The 21634-nt window shown below is 42.7% G+C and overlaps 2 protein-coding genes across 2 annotated transcripts in view; one reads left to right on the top strand and one right to left on the bottom strand.

The window, feature by feature from the left end:
* The window catches only part of LOC129845697 (protein FAM227B-like), a 106305-nt gene extending 92345 nt beyond the window's left edge, over positions 1 to 13960 (bottom strand). Inside the window, exons 1-9 of the mRNA XM_055913581.1 lie at positions 13390 to 13960; positions 11385 to 11628; positions 11206 to 11249; positions 11058 to 11090; positions 10855 to 10959; positions 9745 to 9843; positions 9157 to 9258; positions 8820 to 8946; positions 8009 to 8104 (exon numbers count right to left, since the gene is read on the bottom strand). Of these exons, the coding sequence (XP_055769556.1) occupies positions 8009 to 8104; positions 8820 to 8946; positions 9157 to 9258; positions 9745 to 9843; positions 10855 to 10959; positions 11058 to 11090; positions 11206 to 11249; positions 11385 to 11628; positions 13390 to 13467 (928 nt within the window). The 5' untranslated portion in view covers positions 13468 to 13960. The remainder of the gene's footprint in view (positions 1 to 8008; positions 8105 to 8819; positions 8947 to 9156; positions 9259 to 9744; positions 9844 to 10854; positions 10960 to 11057; positions 11091 to 11205; positions 11250 to 11384; positions 11629 to 13389) is intronic.
* On the top strand, positions 13589 to 21413 carry LOC129845698 (tRNA-uridine aminocarboxypropyltransferase 1-like). The gene is made up of 5 exons (XM_055913583.1): positions 13589 to 13677; positions 16939 to 17245; positions 17593 to 17730; positions 17920 to 18238; positions 18430 to 21413. The coding sequence occupies exons 2-5, from the start codon at positions 16961 to 16963 to the stop codon at positions 18657 to 18659; spliced, it is 972 nt and encodes a 323-aa protein (XP_055769558.1). The 5' UTR covers positions 13589 to 13677; positions 16939 to 16960; the 3' UTR covers positions 18660 to 21413.
* Positions 21414 to 21634: the final 221 nt, after the last annotated feature.

The following is a 21634-nucleotide window of genomic DNA, read 5'->3' as shown; positions in this document are numbered from 1 at the left end:
GTCCTGGATACATCTCTTAATTTGATGCAGCAGCGGATAAAAATATGTCAACACACGAACTACATGTTGAAGTAACTCCCTCATAAATGTATATTGTATTGAGTGAAATGTGAGAGCTGTCAGATTGAGGGGAGAGTGTATTGGCAGGCGGCCACACACACACACACACACACACACACACACACACACACACACACACACACATATAGGCAGATAGATGAGAGCTTTACCTTCTGTTGGGGTTCACATCTGGCTCTGAGTAGCTCTGACAGATAAAGAGTCAAGTTGAGAGAGCAAACCCCAGAATAAGGTTGACCCAAACAAAGTCTGAGCAAGGTGAAGGCTTCTGCCAAGTCACGCAAAGTTAGTCTTAGCAGATAATTTGTAACATGTTAAAAATGTAAACACATTTCTAACTCAAGGCTGTGGATTCCCAACAGGCTGTGGAGGAGACTGCAGCCAACAGGAGCTAATGGGGTTGTGGAGAAGGCTAGGCCTGCTAGGAGCATAGAGGAGAGAGAAATAGCAAGGCCTGCTATAAACAAAGAGGACAGAGAGCTAGCAGGGCTTGCTACAAACATAGAGGAGGGAGATAACTGGAGGTTAGGCTTGCTGGTTAGGAAAATAAAGGAGAGAGGAGACTATATCATCCCTCTAATCACTCTGACATCAATGCAAATGTATTCAAAAATCGAATCAAACATTTAATGAGAGCCCATGTGCTCATGGCTATGCAATTGCATGAGAAAACAGAGTTTTGATGGCCTCTATTAGAAATTTGATCCCATCAGCTTTGTAAAGGCCTACTATATATATTTCTCAACTTTCCTAATATTAAGCACATTGCTTCTCTTTACAACAGGAGTATAGCCTACCTGACTGGCATGAAAATGAACCACGGGAAAAGAGTCCTCCATTCACTATTTAAGTGCATTGAGACAGGTGCATGATAATGGTCCATTCTAAATTGAAACAAATATCACAAATATATTATTTAGTAAATGTAAAAACAATATTGAATTAAGAATAGTGTAATGGGTGACAAAATCACTTGTAAATTATATATTATCAATAGTAAATGATGCCCAGCTTGTGAGCAGTAAGGCAAGAAACACGTCATGCCTTTTTTGTGACTTTTTTAAATCATAGTCGCACACCTCATGTAGCCTAGCCCATAGGCCTATATGTTTTGATAAGGTTTGTATCACAATTAAAGTGGCCAAATAACTTCTTACAACTAAGCACATTAATCCGCTTTACAACCGGTGTAGAGCCTAACTGGCATACATACAATCTGTAATACATTTCCTATCTGAAGTTCATTTTGAGTTTCAAGTTTGAGTTTCAAGTTTGGGGAAGATACATTTTACCATAAAAATGCACCTTTATAATGAAGAATTACACGCATAATCGCATTTGCAGTCACTTTTGAGAATGATAATTGATTGCATTTTGGAACATTTGTGCTTATATCCTAGTGCCGTGTGCGCATTGCTGCACTTTTAATGTGAAGAAATAGCCTAATAGTTTATCAACATTTTAAGCTAAACATTACGATCTGTTGCATCATTGCTTTTAAAAGGTTTTTTGATGCTAGTGATTGTATTAATTTGGGATCTATCGCATCTCACACTGAAGGACAAGTTGAAAAATTTAATAGGTCAACTTTTGTACTATGGGGGATAGTACAGTCGTGGCCAAAAGTTTTGAGAATGACACAAATATTAATTTTCACAAAGTCTGCTGCCTCAGTTTGTATGATGGCAATTTGTATATACTCCAGAATGTTATGAAGAGTGATCAGATGAATTGCAATTAATTGCAAATTCCCTCTTTGCCATGTAAATGAACTGAATCACAAAAAATAATTTCCACTACATTTCAGCCCTGCCACAAAAGGACCAGCTGACATCATATCAGTGATTCTCTCGTTAACACAGGTGTGAGTGTTGACGAGGACAAGGCTGGAGATCACTCTGTCATGCTGATTGAGTTCGAATAACAGACTGGAAGCTTCAAAAGGAGGGTGGTGCTTGGAATCATTGTTCTTCCTCTGTCAGTCATGGTTACCTGCAAGGAAACATGTGCCGTCATCATTGCTTTGCACAAAAAGGGCTTCACAGGGAAGGATATTGCTGCTAGTAAGATTGCACCTAAATCAACCATTTATCGGATCATCAAGAACTTCAAGGAGAGCGGTTCAATTGTTGTGAAGAAGGCTTCTGGGGGCGCAAGAAAGTCCAGCAAGTGCCAGGACAGTCTCCTAAAGTTGATTCAGCTGCGGGATCGGGGCACCACCAATACAGAGCTTGCTAAGGAATGGCAGCAGGCAGGTGTGAGTGCATCTGCACGCACAGTGAGGCGAAAACTTTTGGAGGATGGCCTGGCGTCAAGAAGGGCAGCAAAGAAGCCACTTCTCTCCAGGAAAAACATCAGGGACAGACTGATATTCTGCAAAAGGTACAGGGATTGGACTGCTGAGGACTGGGGTAAAGTCATTTTCTCTGATGAATCCCCTTTCCGATTGTTTGGGGCATCCGGAAAAAAGGTGAGCGCTAGCATCAGTCCTGTGTCATGCCAACAGTAAAGCATCCTGAGACCATTAATGTGTGGGGTTGCTTCTCAGCCAAGGGAGTGGACTCACTCACAATTTTGCCTAAGAACACAGCCATGAATAAAGAATGGCACCAACACATTCTCTGAGAGCAACTTCTCCCAACCATCCAGGAACAGTTTGGTGACGAACAATGCCATTTCCAGCATGATGTAGCACCTTGCCATAAGGCAAAAGTGATAACTAAGTGGCTCGGGGAACAAAACATCGATATTTTTGGTCCATGGCCAGGAAACTTCCCAGACCTTAATCCCATTGAGAACTTGTGGTCAATCCTCAAGAGGCGGGTGGACAAACAAAAACCCACAAATTCTGACAAACTCCAAGCATTGATTATGCAAGAATGGGCTGCCATCAGTGAGGATGTGGCCCAGAAGTTAATTGACAACATGCCAGGGCAGATTGCAGAGGTCTTGAAAAAGAAGGGTCAACACTGCAAATATTGACTCTTTGCATCAACTTCATGTAATTGTCAATAAAAGCCTTTGACACTTATGAAATGCTTGTAATTATACTTCAGTATTCCATAGTAACATCTGACAAAAAATATCTAAAGACACTGAAGCAGCAAACTTTGTGAAAATTAATATTTGTGTCAATCTCAAAACTTTTGGCCACGACTGTAGATTGACATAGGCTAGTGCTTTTGCTGTTCGTTAGGCCTATTCATCTTGTTGGCACACGAAAAGTAAATGTGGACAGTTCCAATATCTTCCAACATCTTAAATATGCACTTAGGAATTTGATTAGGACGTGCAGTTATGCCCCAGATGGGTCTGTCTTCACTTTTAGCCTGTGAAAAGGATCTGATCACATGACGTGCATTGGCTAATAAGAAATTAGTTATCTGAGAGAGCCATGTGAGTGAGAGATGCTTCGGCGCACGCAGTCGGGAGAAGGGACTTATAATTATTATATTCAATCCAAGGACACAACATCCACTGGCCGCAAAAGGAATGATTTTTTGAGTGGGATGCCACTGGGAAATCCGAGGCATGATCAAGTGCTTGTCAAATTGTGAATGAGAGTGATGAAGTGTGTTCAGCCTGTGTAAAGAAACAAAGCAGAGCTCAGGCCTTTCATGCAACTTTTTTCATATCATCATTAGAGTCACATACAGCCTTAGAATGTATTAAAAATCTAAACATACAGCCCAATGTTTGTATCACAACTAAAGTTGCATAAATAACTCTAAATGAAGCATATAGGAGGACCTGTTTCTTTGTTAACTGGTCAACACAGAATAGCCGGATGTGCGCACTCCCTCTAATCGTTAGGAGAAAATATCATTTATATTTTATTCAGTTATGTTCAATTGCATTCTTCATACTATAAAATAATTCCACGGAATTCTAAGCAAACATGTCTGCTTAATATTTTTTTATTATAAATATATTTTTACCTATATTTAACTAGGCAAGTCAGTTAAGAACAAATTATTATTTACAATGACGGCCTACACCGGCCAAACCCGGATGACGCTGGGCCAATTGTGCGCCGCCCTAAGGGATTCCCAATCACGGCCGGTTGTGATACAGCCTGGATTCGAGCCAGGATGTCTGTAGCACTGAGATGCAGTGCCTAAGACCGCTGCGCAACTCAGGAGCCCAATGAAGTAGTGTAGCCCACAACCATATGAAATAGCCAGATCAGGGCCTAACATAAGGTCTCAGAGTATGCTTTTCTGTTCTTCTGAAATAGACTACATTTCTTTAGACCTGTCTAAAATAAATAATGGAAGACAGACACATAGTGGAAATTACAAACTTCAGAAGCCTTTTCTAACCAAAAATACACTACAAGTTTTAAATGTCCTGCATTGCAGGAAAGTTATCCTTCAACAGGGTGATCAAATTAAGATCCTACATCTGTAGGGAGTCAAACATGTGTATCCCAAACATTTCAAGACGATCACCTCTCCTTCCCTTTTGCTTGGCTGTAGAAATAGAAACCATACAAATATTAGGGGTCATCCAGTCTCTTTTATTCCAGTTTGTTGTATATTATGTTTGTCCTGTGGTCTGCAACCAAAAGGCCTAAAGAACATCACCAAAACAAGATGGAACCTGAGACAGGCAGAACAGTAGCCTGACTGGTCTCAACACTATATGTATGGTCTTCTATTATTCAACAATACTGTGAATGTGGATAATGAAAAGGATAACCCTCAGTCAATCTGAAACAACAGGTCAGTAGGCTTAGTCTAAACCCTCAGTCAATCTGAAACAACAGGTCAGTAGGTTTAGTCTAAACCCTCAGTCAGTCTGAAACAACAGGTCAGTAGGTTTAGCCTAAACCCTCAGTCAGTCTGAAACAACAGGTCAGTAGGTTTAGCCTAAACCCTCAGTCAGTCTGAAACAACAGGTCAGTAGGTTTAGTCTAAACCCTCAGTCAATCTGAAACAACAGGTCAGTAGGTTTAGTCTAAACCCTCAGTCAGTCTGAAACAACAGGTCAGTAGGTTTAGCCTAAACCCTCAGTCAGTCTGAAACAACAGGTCAGTAGGCTTAGCCTAAACCCTCAGTCAATCTGAAACAACAGGTCAGTAGGCTTAGTCTAAACCCTCAGTCAGTCTGAAACAACAGGTCAGTAGGTTTAGTCTAAACCCTCAGTCAGTCTGAAACAACAGGTCAGTAGGTTTAGTCTAAACCCTCAGTCAATCTGAAACAACAGGTCAGTAGGTTTAGCCTAAACCCTCAGTCAGTCTGAAACAACAGGTCAGTAGGCTTAGCCTAAACCCTCAGTCAGAAACAACAGGTCAGTAGGTTTAGTCTAAACCCTCAGTCAGTCTGAAACAACAGGTCAGTAGGCTTAGCCTAAACCCTCAGTCGGTCTGAAACAACAGGTCAGTAGGTTTAGTCTAAACCCTCAGTCAGTCTGAAACAACAGGTCAGTAGGCTTAGCCTAAACCCTCAGTCATTCTGAAACAACAGGTCAGTAGGTTTAGTCTAAACCCTCAGTCAGTCTGAAACAACAGGTCAGTAGGCTTAGCCTAAACCCTCAGTCATTCTGAAACAACAGGTCAGTAGGTTTAGTCTAAACCCTCAGTCATTCAGAAACAACAGGTCAGTAGGTTTAGTCTAAACCCTCAGTCAGTCTGAAACAACAGGTCAGTAGGTTTAGCCTAAACCCTCAGTCAGTCTGAAACAACAGGTCAGTAGGTTTAGTCTAAACCCTCAGTCAGTCTGAAACAACAGGTCAGTAGGCTTAGCCTAAACCCTCAGTCAGTCTGAAACAACAGGTCAGTAGGTTTAGTCTAAACCCTCAGTCAGTCTGAAACAACAGGTCAGTAGGTTTAGTCTAAACCCTCAGTCAGTCTGAAACAACAGGTCAGTAGGCTTAGCCTAAACCCTCAGTCAGTCTGAAACAACAGGTCAGTAGGTTTAGTCTAAACCCTCAGTCAGTCTGAAACAACAGGTCAGTAGGTTTAGTCTAAACCCTCAGTCAGTCTGAAACAACAGGTCAGTAGGTTTAGTCTAAACCCAAATGGCACCAAATGCCCTATATAGTGCACTACTTTTGACCAAGGAGAATAGGATGCCATTTGGGATGCAGATGGAGTCAGAGTGGCATGAACACTGGTGATGAGTGGAATCAGCTACAGTAACATCAGTGTTGCACAGCAGCAAACTCTCCACTTGTTAAAGTAATGTGAGGAACGATCTACTACGATCCAGAGACACACTTTAAGCACAGGGGACGGCAGTAGGCCCTGCATGCATTTGTGGCGAAGCAGGAACAAATGAGACAACATGTGTGCTTAATGCCAACAGCATGTGTGGAGGGAAGGGTAGGGGTGAGAGGGGAAACAAGGGGAGAGGCGGGAGGGTGGGAAACAAGGGGAGAGGCAGGAGGGAGTCCAGGGGGAGACTCGGGGGAGGTAGAGGAGGGGGAGACCCAGGGAGGCCCTGGCAGCAGCTGAACTTGATACATTTGAACCTTGTTTCCCCCAGAGAGTCTGGAGTGTTTGGAAGCTTAGCACGGAACCTCCAGAACACCACAACACTTTGAAACAGCACTAACATTACACACTCTCCTGTCTAGTGACAAATCTAAACCACAGAGAGAGATAATCACACACACACACACACACACACACACACACACACACACACACACACACACACACACACACACACACACACACACACACACACACACACACACACACACACACACACACACACACACACACACACACACACCGTATAAATCCATGGCTGATAGTTATGAGCACAAGCTACAAACCAAGATCAACAGAATATTGTGAGAATATTAGTAAATGAATTTCATTTCCCACTTTCTGGTAAGTATTCAGTTGTGTCCATCCTCTAAAGCTGTCCACAGTGCAGTGATGGTTTGTTGTGTGCCAACACTCAGCGAGGCCACGGCACCACAGTCAGGATGACTGGACAGTTTAACGTCTAACTATCAAGTCATGCCTTCACTACATCACAGCGTTATGTGACAGAATAGATGTAGTCTAAACCCTCAGTCAATCTGAAACAACAGGTCAGTAGGTTTAGTCTAAACCCTCAGTCAGTCTGAAACAACAGGTCAGTAGGTTTAGTCTAAACCCTCAGTCAGTCTGAAACAACAGGTCAGTAGGTTTAGTCTAAACCCTCAGTCAGTCTGAAACAACAGGTCAGTAGGTTTAGTCTAAACCCTCAGTCAGTCTGAAACAACAGGTCAGTAGGTTTAGTCTAAACCCTCAGTCAATCTGAAACAACAGGTCAGTAGGTTTAGTCTAAACCCTCAGTCAGTCTGAAACAACAGGTCAGTAGGTTTAGTCTAAACCCTCAGTCAGTCTGAAACAACAGGTCAGTAGGTTTAGTCTAAACCCTCAGTCAGTCTGAAACAACAGGTCAGTAGGTTTAGTCTAAACCCTCAGTCAGTCTGAAACAACAGGTCAGTAGGTTTAGTCTAAACCCTCAGTCAGTCTGAAACAACAGGTCAGTAGGTTTAGTCTAAACCCTCAGTCAATCTGAAACAACAGGTCAGTAGGTTTAGTCTAAACCCTCAGTCAGTCTGAAACAACAGGTCAGTAGGTTTAGTCTAAACGCTCAGTCAGTCTGAAACAACAGGTCAGTAGATGTGAATCTGAAACAACAGGTCAGTAGATGTAAACCCTCCGTGAATCTGAAACAACAGGTCAGTAGATGTGAATCTGAAACAACAGGTCAGTAGATGTGAATCTGAAACAACAGGTCAGTAGATGTGAATCTGAAACAACAGGTCAGTAGATGTGAATCTGAAACAACAGGTCAGTAGATGTGAATCTGAAACAACAGGTCAGTAGATGTGAATCTGAAACAACGGGTCAGTAGATGTGAATCTGAAACAACAGGTCAGTAGATGTGAATCTGAAACAACAGGTCAGTAGATCAGGTCTTACCACATGCTGACTCTCCATGGCTCTTCCCGGACGTGTTTACAGGATCCAGCCAGCCCAGATTCCAGCTCTGCCATGACAACAGGGTGGGCTTCACACCTAACAGAGACACACGGGAGACAGACAAACTATTTTTAAACACTAACTGTATGTTGTTCTTATCAAAGGACGGCCCAAAAACTGTCAGACTCCAGCCACCCAAGACATAGACTGGTGTCTCTGCTACCGAATGTCAAGCGATACCGGTGTTGTTGGTCTGGAACCAACAACACCCTGAACAGCTTCTACCCCCAAGCCATAAGACTGATAAATAGTACAACATAGCTACCCGGACTATCTGCATTGACCCTTTTTGCACCAACTCTTTTGACTTATCACATACGCTGCTGCTACTGTTTGTTATCTATCCTTTTGCATAGTCACTTTACCACTACCTATATGTACATATCTACCTAAATTACATTGTACCCCTGCACATCGACTGAGTACTGGCACCCCGTGTATATAGCCAAGTTATCATTACTCACTGTGTATTTATTCCTCGTGTTACAATTTCTTTCTAAAATGTTTCTATTTTCTCTCTGCATTGTTGAGAAGGGCCCGTAAGTAAGCATTTCCCTGTTAGTCTGTACCTGTTGTTTACCAAGCATGTGACAAATACATTTTGATTTGATCTTTGTTGTTCTTTGTCATTTACAGTTTGTCATTTTGTTGTTTAGAAAGTCTGTAATGCATTGAGATGTTAAACTGCTCTCTAAATACAGCGTGATGTGGTTGCATGCCATGATCACCAGACCCAAACAATAACACTAACCTGACACCCAGAGGGAGATGAGGTCAGTCAGGTCTGTCTTGAAGTCATGGCCTAGACGTTCCATGGACTCAGGGAACGCTCCGTAGAATGCTGCGTAAACCGCCTGGGCCAGGCAGTCGGCATACACCTGGAACACACACAGTCTTTACTGTAACTGGTGCACCTGTTGTCTTGCACAAACACTCACACTTGTCTTTTCTTCAAGTAAGTTAAGGGCAGGGATTTTGCAGACAGCAGCTGTTTTTGAAGAAGGTTCTACTTGCAATGACTGTGACAGCTGAATGCTCTGAATGTAAGTCTCTCTGGATAACAGTGTTTGTTAAATATACATAAGTACCTTAAAGAGCTTGTCCTTCAGGTCCATCTGAACGGTCATCAGCAGAGAGACAAAGGCTCCAGAGATCCGATCAAACAACTGGCTCTCCTCCTCAACATTAGGCTGGGAGGATATTGACACACAATTCCACACTGTAAGGTACTGCAGGCTACCTAACCTGACAGCATCCAACAACTGTCAGAACATATTCTAAAATAAATGTGCGCACAGAGCCATACATTTTATCATTTACTCAACTCTATCAGGAACTATTACGTACAATATTTACATATTTCAATAGTTCTATTGTGCATACACTTTCTATTGTGCATACGTGTGTAAGACTGCCTCTACTTAATACTGAGTATATCATAACTTAGTTGTGGAATCTGGCAGAAACCTTCAGATAAGATCATCACTGCACGCATTTCCTATAAATCACATTCATCTATAAATACTATATTACCAGTGATGGATGTACTGTACAGGCTGGAGGAAAAGACTAGTCTCCCCCATCATCTGCCCCATATTAATATATGTATCAAAGTTACATGTCTTGGTTGCATTGTGCGTTGATACAGTGCATCACAAAGGTTGGAGTGAAGTCACCTTAAATGTGTGGAGGAAGAACCACCAGAATGTGTCTTTGAGAACAGCCACGGACAGATCACACAGAAAGAAGGGCCTCCAGATCTTCAGGAAGCCTAGCTGCAGTAAAGAATCACACACACATGCACACACACATACGGCAGGATTAATGATGATTAGCCTAACCCCAATGAGAAGGAATTGTCCTGTTATGTACACAGCAATTAAATGGTAATTGCAAGAGTGGTAATTACATAATAATTGCACAATAATTATTCTTTAGTATTTTGATAACTCATTGAAACAGCCACCATGACCTTGGCTGTTGGTAGGTTGTTACCAATTGTGTCGGTAAATACCAGCTGACACAGGAGTGTTAAATAAAGCATTACAGATAACTAGCTAATCTCTAATCTACTTTTCAATGAATACCAATCCACCCTACCGTTAAAGACTGCCACACAGCAGCATAGCTACAGTACATATGTGAGAGATTAATCATATGTGTTTGGAATCCGATCGCATGCACGAGAGCGGGAGAAGGCCACATTCAATACACATGTGCTTGACGTGCATGCGAAGTTTGCATGCGATCCCTTTCTCTTTTTCCTAAAAGCTGTGACAGCTCAGGTATCTGTGAGACCTGACATAACATAACAAGTCTGCTCTCCATCACCCGGACCGGCCACATCTGGCTTTCAGCGCAATGGATGGATATTAGTGTTTGTGGTCATAAATAAGACCTAGCCCATCGCTGGTTTACTCTGCCTTTCATTTGTCTCTCCGTTTCTGTATACTGTATAGTGCACTACTTTTGACCAGAGCCCTATGGGAAACTCTACGGGTCCTGGTTAAAAGTAGTGCACTATATAGGGAATAGGGTACCATTTAGTATGCAGCCTGGGACTGTTAATACTACAGGACTTTAATAGGAGCCTGGCTGCTCCTTAGATGAACGTGATTGGTTGCAGAGCTGCCACAGTATTCCCCTGTGATGAGGGAGAGCAGAACTCTGGTCTGGTACACACACACACACACACACACACACACACACACACACACACACACACACACACACACACACACACACACACACACACACACAGTAGATATGAGATTGCAGCTACGTACATTAAAGCCTTGGGCCTCTGAGACGCTGTCCAAATGCTGTAAGGCATCAGGATGTCCTGGGATGTCAGTGTCCTCGACTACATCAAACCCTGGGTAGTCATAGTCCTGGAGAAACACAACTCATTAGTTTAACTAAGTAAACACCAGAGAGATATATCCCTCATGGTGTAAAGAGCCATAAACAGACAAGACAACAGACTCACCTTGATGTCCAAGCTCCGCGACACTGCCTCACTCTGGAATTAAACAGTCAATGTTGTTGTGAATCAGAATCATCCTACATAAATGATCAAATCTAATACAAATAATTATAACTGCAACACTGCAATTTCACTGTCTAAAAATCATTACCTGCTCTTTGATGATTCGATGTGCTCTTTGCACATACATTTTATCTGAAAAAGAAACATTGAGATAATGGCAACGGTATCACCACTTCACAGCAGCCCTATGTTTCAATGACCTGGGTTAGAAATACACAACTTGGCCTGATGGTGGATTTGAGAGCTGTGGGTAGTGCAGCTACTTACATTTATTCATGTCATCAAACACTGACTCTGCATTCTTGTTTTTGCTCTGTTCTTGTGACATTATGGATGCATGTAGCTTTATCTTGGAATATAGCTCCTCTATGCTCTTGGAGAAGGACATGGTGACGTCCACTGGGAATGGCACGTTTACTTTAAAGTAGTCATATATCTGTCTGGGATGACTGTAATGTTTGAAGTGGGATGATATCTCTATATTCTCCTCAAACGCCACGGGCCAGTCAACCTACAGAAAATGTTGAGAGACCGTTTCAGTATCATGATGTAGACCTATGTGAGTATTTATGTTGATTATTATCATGCTGTTATCCATCTCAAATACCTACACTACCGTTCAAAAGGTTTAGAACACCTATACTCATTCAAGGGTTTTTCTTTATTTTTACTATTTTCTACATTTTAGAATATTAGTGAAGACATAAAAACTATGAAATAACACATATGGAATCATGTAGTAACCAAAAAAGTGTAAAACAAATCAAAATATATTTTATATTTGAGATTCTTCAAATAACCACCCTCTGCCTTGATGCAGCTTTGCACACTCTTGGCATTCTCTAAAACCTCTTTATGAGGTAGTCACCTGGAATGCATTTCTTAAAAGTTCATTTGTGGAATTTCTTTCCTTCCTAATGCGTTTGAGCCAATCAGTTGTGTTGTGACAAGGTAGGGGTGGTATATAGAAGATAGCCCTATTTTGGTAATTGACCAAGTCCATATTATGAACTGCTGAAATATGCAAAGAAAAACAACAGACCATCATTACTTTAAGACATGAAGGTCAGTCAATACGGAACATATCAAGAACTTTGAAAGTTTCTTCAAGCGCAGTCGCAAAAACCATCAAGCGCTATGATGAAACTGACTCTCATGAGGACCGCCACAGGAAAGGAAGACCCAGAGTTACCTCTGCTGCAGAGGATAAGTTCATTAGAGTTACCAGCCTCAGAAATTGCAGCCCAAATAAATACTTCACAGAGTTCAAGTAACAGACACATCTCAACATAAACTGTTCAGATGAGTCTGTGTGAATCAGGCCTTCAGTGTCGAATTGCTGCAAAGAAACCACTACTAAAGGACACCAATAAGAAGAAGAGACTTGCTTTGGCCAAGAAACATGCGCAATGGACATTAGACCAGTGGAAATGTGTCCTTTGGTCTGGAGTCCAAATTGGAGATTTTTGGTTCCAACCACCATATCTTTGTGAGACGTGATGTGGGTGAACGGATGATCTCTGCATGTGTATTTCCCACCGTAAAGCATGGAGGAGGAGGTGTGATGGTGTGGGGGTGCTTTGCTGGTGACACTGTCTGTGATTTATTTAGAATTCAAGGCAGACTTAACCAGCATGACTACCACAGCATTCTGCAGCGATATGCCATCCCATCTGGTTTGGGACTATCATTTGTTTTTCAACAGGACAATGACCGAACACACCTCCAGGCTGTGTAAGGGCTATTTTACCAAGAAGGCGAGTGATGGAGTGCTGCATCAGATGACCTGGCCTCCACAATCACCCAACCTCAACCCAATTGAGATGGTTTGGGATGAGTCGGACCGCAGAGTGAAGGAAAAGCAGCCAACAAGTGCTCAGCATATGTAGGAACTCCATCAAATAGGGTGACTATTTGAAGAATCTCAAATATATTTAGATTTGTTTAACACTTTTGGGGGTTACTACATGATTCCATATGTGTTATTTCATAGTTTTGATGTCTTCACTATTATTCTACAATGTAGAATATAGTAAAAATTAAGAAAAACCCTTGAATGAGTAGGTGCTCTAAAACTTTTGACCGGTAGTGTATACAATTAGCAAGTGAATTCTTACAGCTTAACACATGGTAGAAAACAAAATTGCCTACACTATGTAATCTTTCTTGCCTGGACTGTGCTAGGAACTACTTGTTAACGTTAGCTAACGTCAAATTAACACATTGGCAGCAGTATCGAATAAATAGCCATTGTTTATAAGGCTTTTCTTACCAGTCCCTGATTCCGAACAAACTTTTCAAACGTGCTCAGGATTTCTTCATCGTCCTCTGGGTCTTGTTGTTTAGCCATGTTTTGTCTCTGACCCTCCAAAGATGCTTAGCCCTGACTGTCAAAATATTACGCATGTGTTCCATTGCTAGGTAACAGCTGTAATTAACATTCGCGCCGCTAAATTCTTCCGGTTGACACTTCCGGCGTAGAACGAGTCCATGCTTGCTCCGCTTCAGAGTACATCGACAATTGCTCTAAATCAATTGGATCAAGTCTCATTTTAAACAGGTAACGTTAATGAATTGTGAAATGGGATTTATGTCTTCCACTGTTACATAAAAACATTCCTTGTATCGCTATATGAACGTGTTTATAGCCTCAAGCTAATTTAGCTAGCTATCATTATCTGCAACAAGATTCTAGCTAACTAAGTTAGCACAATGGGTTAGTTATAAAACTCTTTGCTTGCACGCTGCAGTGCTGACATTACCTTTCTCCTAGCAACAGGATATTATGCCCGGCATTCCCCCTGCTAAGACATGCTAAACTTTGGTAATATATATATATATATATATATATATATTAGCACTCTGGTGCAGTACAACCAAATACTTTTATAACTAAACCAAGATAGACCACAGCCTGTCGTTTCCAATCGGAACAAATTAGTCATAGTGGGCAGAGCCAAGCACCAGCTAGCGAGATTATATTAGCCCGTTCTAGCAATAATATGCATATTTCCGTTAGGAACTCCAACTCTGAAGTGTGCAATAACTCAATTCACATTTGCGCTCCTTCTAAACCACGCAATTTTTTACAACTTTGGTAAAGGTTAAAGTCTACAAAACGCAGTCCACTCTGTAAATAACATATTCGAGTTTTGGGAACAGAAAACTGTACTGAGATCAAATGTTTCATCAATGAGAAAATTTGCACAATATCGGCCAAAATCCATCTTCTCCCATTGGGCTTCCTCTTACTACCATACTTGGTAGTGAATGGAAAAGCCAAGCGGAGGTTTCACATTTATACATCCGGTGAAATATCTGTCTCATTGTTCTGTGGTACAACTTTTTTTTCACAGCATTGCAACCACCTCTGAATAAATGTATGGATAATTTGATAACTTAAATATTGTATTATTTATATCAGCATTTATTTTGAAAGTTTACACAGATACTGGTATGTTAAGCGATTGTGTAGGCTATATTTAAAGAAAAACACTTTTAATAAAATACACATAATGTTATTGAAATTATTCAATAGATATTGCAAAAATGGGTCTCTTGTGCTGGGCAACGGGTTTAATACAGAGTACTGGTGACTCCTTACTTCAACCTCTCCTATCTCTGCAACGCAATACACTGTATGTGGAATACTTATTGGCTTGTAGAGAGAACTTTTGTACTTGTTCATGGCGTTTTTTTTGGTGGGGGGGGGGGTTGCCTGTAGATGCCACCCAAAAAAAGGTTCCGTTTTTTTATTTCAATTTTTTTTGCGATACAGCACCCCTACTTCCTGCGGCTATGCCTGTCTCAGCTAAAGTGTGGTGGGAAATACTCAGTAGGGTCTCTACTAGTTTTGGAGGTGGGCTGTGTCGCACAGCCTGCTGCTGGCTTTTCACTCCACCCAATCTGCCTAATTAAATAAAAAATCTATAGTCCCCAAATCAATACACATTGGCTTGTAGAGAACTTTTTGACCAGTCTCGGCTAAAGTGGGTTGGGAAATAGTCAGTAGTCATTGTCATTTGTTTGGAGTGCTCCATGTGAGCAATGAGCATGGGCCTCGTTTCTGTCTTGTTAATGTTGAGGGAACACACACGCCTGAGCACGCATAGAAGTAGCCTACCTGGCCTGCTGCACGCAAATGTAAGAAAATGCCCATTTGGGGATGTTCGATTTTTGATTGTCTTAAATCACCATGTCCACCACTAATAAGCTGAGCTTCTCAGTAATTTTTTCTTCACCTCACACAGTCAGTCAAAAGTTAGATTTTTTTTTATTACATCCATTGCAAATGATTGCCTAATAGTTCCTTACAGTAGGCCTATTTGAAAACGATTTCCAACAATCTCCCCCTCGATAATCACCAAGCCTCGGTGTGAAAGCAAAATATCACAATCTGATGATCCCATATATCCAGTCATAAAATAAGTTTTCCTTGCGCAAAAATCTGGGAAACTCTGAGGGCCCGGAATAGACTAGTTGATCGTTACAAGTTCACTAGAGACGGCTTTGGGTCAGATCCAGTTGATTGATTTGATACAATGTTGCACTTCATTAGTGATAGCTCAAGCCAAGACAGACAGATATAAAGGGAGACATGCAGACAAGCTGAGTTGAGAGATGAATCTGAATTTATCAGTATATTTTCTACCGTTTTTATTTGTCGGCTTTATGTATTTTAACTTAGTTGATAATGAAAGTTCTATGCCAACGGCTGCATTGGCCATCTCTGAGCTCCATGCGATCATTTAAGCTATTTAACCGCCAATGATCAGTGTATAAATGTGTCCATATGTCAGAGACTGGTGCTGATTAACATTAAGAATGTTTTGATTAACCACGAGACAATGATTGAGAAACACAAATGTTATTGTTGAAATGAAACTATTCCATGAAAATGTGTGTATGAAGATCATAACTGGCACAGATCGGTAGAAGAAATATGCTCCCCAAACTTGAAACTCGTGTGACGCCTATGAAGTCTTTATAAAATAATTCCCTCCATGTTTCTATGGTTGGATTTTCAAGCAATGTAAGACATGCCTCACAATGTGGTAAAACATTCAGGTTTCAAACAATTAAGTATGTTTTAAAAATGCATATTGCCTCCAGCTCACATTGTGAAGTGGTGGGTGATGCACTGATAGCCTGTCTACCATTGTTTTTTTCTCCCGGTCAATTTGGCCGGCAACAGTTTTATCTGCATAAAAAAGAAAGTCTTAAAGCAGGCAATTACCAGCTAATGGAAACCCTGGTAGAGACCCTACGGAGTATTTCCCAGCCCATGTTAGCTGAGACAACTTGTTATACCTTTCTCTCTACAAGCCAATATGTATCCCATGTACTGTCTATTACAGTATATTGCATTGGGCGTTAGAGGGGGTAGAGAACGAAGTGTTGCTGGGTATGTATTACAGTCCCACTCCAAAACGAACCATATTTGGTTAGTAGAGAACCTACTGAGTATTTCCCACCCCACTTTAACTGAGATGGGTAGAAAAGTTCTCTCTAAAGACCAATATTCTCAACATACCTGTGTCAACATTGTATTTTTTCGTTATTGGTATTAATGTATTTAAAACCATATATTTTTTGTTGTTGAAATTACTCATTGCATTTTCTTGTGACAATTGAAGTGACCATTGATTTAAAATTCTTTATCTTTTGAATGAGTTATCCACATTGCAATGTTTTGAAATGCAGGCTTTTGACTTATTTGTTGTGACTTGCTTAGTAGCGAGCCAACTACCTAGCTAACTGGTATAACTGCGTCCCAGGCTGTGCACCTGATTCTCCAGTTTGATGTTTTGTTTGTTGTCAGCCACCTCCAGTTAGTCAGCAGGATGTCCAGTTCGGACGTGCTAGCCAGTCCCTGCGGCGTGGACATGTCCTCCTCTCCCAAATCACCACTGACTAAAACCCAACATCCTGACAAGGACTCCAAACAGAACCCTGTCCCTGCCTCCCCTCCCCTCCATGGCCTGAAGCTGGCTCCCCACAGGGAGCTGGAGCAGGCGCAGCAGAGGGGCAGGCTGAAGTGTTCTAGCTGCGGAGGCTCCCGGATGTTCTTCTGCTACACCTGCTGCTCTTTAGTGGGCGTCAGCCAGCAGGAAATCCCCTCCGTCAAGGTCAGGGAAAGATCTGGCGCTCGGTTCTCCTTATTGGTCCTATTACATTTAACACACACAGGCTTGTAGTGGCCTAATCTGATTGGTTTTATTAAAGCACTAGCCTGCAGACATGGGGTGTCAGAGATAGTAGTACTACTTACGGTGCCTCACACACTAGATTGAAGTGTACTTCGGTTCTGGTGCAGATGCAGGCTTTTGTTACAGCCAAACATGAAAGAACACATAGATACAAGTTTGAGACAATTCCCAGTACATGTGTTGACTGTTTGTATTGGTAATACCTGACCTGTAATTGATGAACAGGGTTGGTCACACTGTAAACTTCCTCTAACTTGTGTTTGCAGCTCCCTATAAAGATTGACATCATCAAGCATCCCAGTGAGGTTGATGGGAAGAGCACAGCCATACACGCCAAGATCCTCGCCCCTGATGATGTCACCATCTACACCTACCCCTGCATACCTGACTATGAAGATGACAAAGTTAGTCAGCTTTTCCTCGTATGAACAAATATTCAGAGAACAATGTGAGCCTGATTAACAAACAAACAGTTTGTCTACCACGTCATATACATAAAAATGCGTCATTCTAACGTAACCTTATTAGATAATATTAATACCATTTGTATTATGTTGACTTGAAATGACGTGTGTGCGCGCATGCATGTTTAGGTAGTGCTGGTGTTCCCTGGTCCTGGATCAGTCTCAGTGGAGGAGATGACATGGAGATTACAGAACCTGGCTGACATGAAGTCAGCTGCCTCCCCTGACGAGGAACCGTCCCCAAAAAGGCCCAGAGCTGAGGAGCCAGGGGCCACACAGCAGGCTGAGGGACAGACATCAGGAGCCACACACACAGAGGAGAGGGGAGGGGCAGCAGGGATAGAGGGCCAGACTGAGACACCAGGAGCCTGTCCCCTCCAGAGAGTGGTGTTCATCGACAGCACATGGAACCAGACCACCAGAATCATCACAGATGAGAGACTACAGGGTAATTATGATAGCTATAGCATTGATGTAGCTTAAAGTGCTGTACATTACATGGGGGAACTACTTTGTTATTACCTAGTTATAGCCTACAACTAGAGCCCAGAGTTTTTCCTGGTCGGGTCACAACGTGAACGGGAAAAACTCCTGGCCCTGATGATGACTGATGGGCTGTTCCTTTGTCTGTCCCTGCAGCGTTGCTCTGTGTGGAGCTGAAGACCAGGAAGACGTGTTTCTGGCGCCATCAGAAAGGTTCTCCAGACACCTACCTGGCAACCATAGAGGCTGTCTACTACTTCCTCAAGGACTACCAGGAGCTGTGTCTGAGACAGGAGTACACAGGACAGTATGACAACCTGATGTACTTCTACTGTTACCTACACACACTGATCAACAAGGCTAAGACAACCGCTGGGAGACGCTGAGGACGCAGGGGGGAGAGAGGCCAAAACTACCGCTGGGAGACGCTGAGGCTGCAGGGAGGAGAGAGAGGCCAAAACTACTGCTGGGAGACGCTGAGGCTGCAGGAGGAGAGAGAGGCCAAAACTACCTCTGGGAGACGCTGAGGCTGCAGGAGGAGAGAGAGGCCAAAACTACCTCTGGGAGACGCTGAGGCTGCAGGGAGGAGAGAGAGGCCAAAACTACCGCTGGGAGACGCTGAGGCTGCAGGGAGGAGAGAGAGGCCAAAACTACCGCTGGGAGACGCAGAGACTGCAGGGAGGAGAGAGAGGCCAAAACTACTGCTGGGAGACGCTGAGGCTGCAGGGAGGAGAGAGAGGCCAAAACTACCGCTGGGAGACGCTGAGGCTGCAGGGAGGAGAGAGAGGCCAAAACTACTGCTGGGAGACGCTGAGGACGCAGAGAGAGGCCAAAACTACCGCTGGGAGACGCTGAGGCTGCAGGGAGGAGAGAGAGGCCAAAACTACTGCTGGGAGACGCTGAGGCTGCAGGGAGGGGAGAGAGGCCAAAACTACCGCTGGGAGACGCTGAGGCTGCAGGGAAGAGAGCGAGGCCAAAACTACCTCTGGGAGACGCTGAGGCTGCAGGGGGAGAGAGAGGCCAAAACTACCGCTGGGAGACGCTGAGGCTGCAGGGGGAGAGAGAGGCCAAAACTACCGTTGAGAGACGCTGAGGCTGCAGGGAGGGGAGAGAGGCCAAAACTACCGCTGGGAGACGCAGAGACTGCAGGGAGGAGAGAGAGGCCAACACTACTGCTGGGAGACGCAGAGACTGCAGGGAGGAGAGAGAGGCCAAAACTACCGCTGAGAGACGCTGAGGCTGCAGGGAGGAGAGCGAGGCCAAAACTACCTCTGGGAGACGCTGAGGCTGCAGGGAGGAGAGAGAGGCCAACACTACTGCTGGGAGACGCAGAGACTGCAGGGAGGAGAGAGAGGCCAAAACTACCTCTGGGAGACGCTGAGGCTGCAGGGGGAGAGAGGCCAAAACTACTGCTGGGAGACGCAGGGAGGAGAGAGAGGCCAATAGAAGCACAGCGAAGAGCTGCTGGCAAACGCACGAAAGTGCTGTTTGAATGAATGCTTACGAGCCTGCTGCTGCTTACCACCGCTCAGTCAGACTGCTCTATCAAATCATAGACTTAATTATAACATAACACACAGAAATACGAGCCTGTGGTCATTAAAATGGTCTAATCCGGAAACTATCATTTCGAAAACAAAATGTTTATTCTTTCAGTGAAATACGGAACTGTTCCATATTTTATCTAACGGATGGCATCGCTAAGTCTAAATATTGCTGTTACACTGCACAACCTTCAATGTTATGTCATAATTATGTACAATTCTGGCAAATTAATTACGGCCTTTGTTAGGAATAAATGGACTTCACACAGTTCGCAATGAGCCAGGCGGCCCAAACTGCTGCATATACCCTGACTGCATATACCCTGAAGAGAAGTGACACAATTTCCCTAATTATAAGAAATTCATGTTAGCAGGCAATATTAACTAAATATGCAGGTTTAAAAATATATACTTGTGTATTGATTTTAAAGAAAGGCATTGATGTTTATGGTTAGGTACATTGGTGGTTAGGTACGTTTGTCGAAGTAGGCGCATCGATTATATGCAACGCAGGACACACTAGATAAACTAGTAATATCATCAACCATGTGTAGTTAACTAGTGATTATGTTAAGATTGTTTTTTATAAGATAAGTTTAATGCTAGCTAGCAACTTACCTTGGCATCTTGCTGCCCTCGCGTAACAGGTAGTCAGCCTGCCACGCAGGCTCCTCGTGGAGTGCAATGTAGGACAGGTGGTTAGAGCGTTGGACTAGTAATCGGAATACCGATTACCGATTGTTATGAAAACTTGAAATCGGCCATTCCGATTAATCGGTCGACCTCTACGAGGTAGTATCTTTTTGTGTCTAAAATGTATAATGCAAGAAATGGCAGTGGAAATGGCAGTGGAAATGCTTTTATGCACTAATATTGAGATGGATATCAAAGTAAATATCCAGGGTCTTATTCTGGTGACATGATGATCGATGCTTTGTTGCCGTTTTGACAAATAAAGAATCTGTCTCTTTGTCCATAATAATGTCATGTAGGCTATAGCTTCACTGTATCTGTCTATTTGTCCATATTAATCTCATGTAGGCTATAGCTACACTGTATCTGGCTCGTTGTCCATAATAATCTCATGTAGGCTATAGCTACACTGTATCTGTCTCTTTGTCCATATTAATCTCATGTTGTTGGTTGGAACGCACATGCCAAATCCAGAGTGGATCCATTTGCTATAGAACGCAACAAAACCATCAGAGTTAAATGTGATGGAACCCCATTTATAGTTACTTGTATGGGCACTACATCAAACTTTTATCCACAAGTCAATTTGGGAAAATGCATATAGTTTTTATGCAGATTTTAGAATATTCTGATGGAAACCTAGCTACTGTCTAAAACTCTTGATTTGTGTGGAGGACAAAGTACAGCTCTAATTCGAGAGCTTGAAACTCTTGGCGCTGTCTTTCAGTGATTCAGGTTCACCCATCAGATGTGATGTTCTAAGGAATGGTTGTTACTGTGCAACATGTCATGTGGAATTATGAACGGTATATCACCTGGTCTGTATAAAATGACTAAAGAAAATGTACTGCATTTGTGAATACAGAAGTGTAAAGTATTTGATAAAGGCTGGGGTTGAATTCATTACGCTGGCCATCTGTTAATGTGAACGCTGTGCGTGTAGGTTCCATTACCTTTAACAGGCTAGTTCAACACGCAGCAGGGTTTTGAGCTGCTGGTGTTTACTGGTTGAGAGCCAGTCTATCGTTAGCTACTGGGAGTATGTGGCACTGCTCAGTGCTTTTGTGTGAAATTATACCTGACAAGCTCTTACAGATAAAATTGAATAGGGAACTCTAGCCAAC

Source organism: Salvelinus fontinalis, unplaced genomic scaffold, assembly GCF_029448725.1.
Source record: "Salvelinus fontinalis isolate EN_2023a unplaced genomic scaffold, ASM2944872v1 scaffold_0339, whole genome shotgun sequence".
Taxonomy (NCBI): domain Eukaryota; kingdom Metazoa; phylum Chordata; class Actinopteri; order Salmoniformes; family Salmonidae; genus Salvelinus; species Salvelinus fontinalis.
The sequence above is the reverse complement of the archived record's forward strand: the minus strand, read 5'-3'. Positions and strand labels throughout refer to the sequence as shown.

Excerpts from the sequence above, each read along its gene's own strand:
- LOC129845698 (XM_055913583.1), top strand. The coding sequence starts at position 16,961 with ATGTCCAGTTCGGACGTGCTAGCCAGTCCCTGCGGCGTGGACATGTCC. Across the intron at positions 17,246-17,592 it reads AGGAAATCCCCTCCGTCAAG|CTCCCTATAAAGATTGACAT; the intron begins GTCAGGGAAAGA and ends TTGTGTTTGCAG. Across the intron at positions 17,731-17,919 it reads CTGACTATGAAGATGACAAA|GTAGTGCTGGTGTTCCCTGG; the intron begins GTTAGTCAGCTT and ends ATGCATGTTTAG.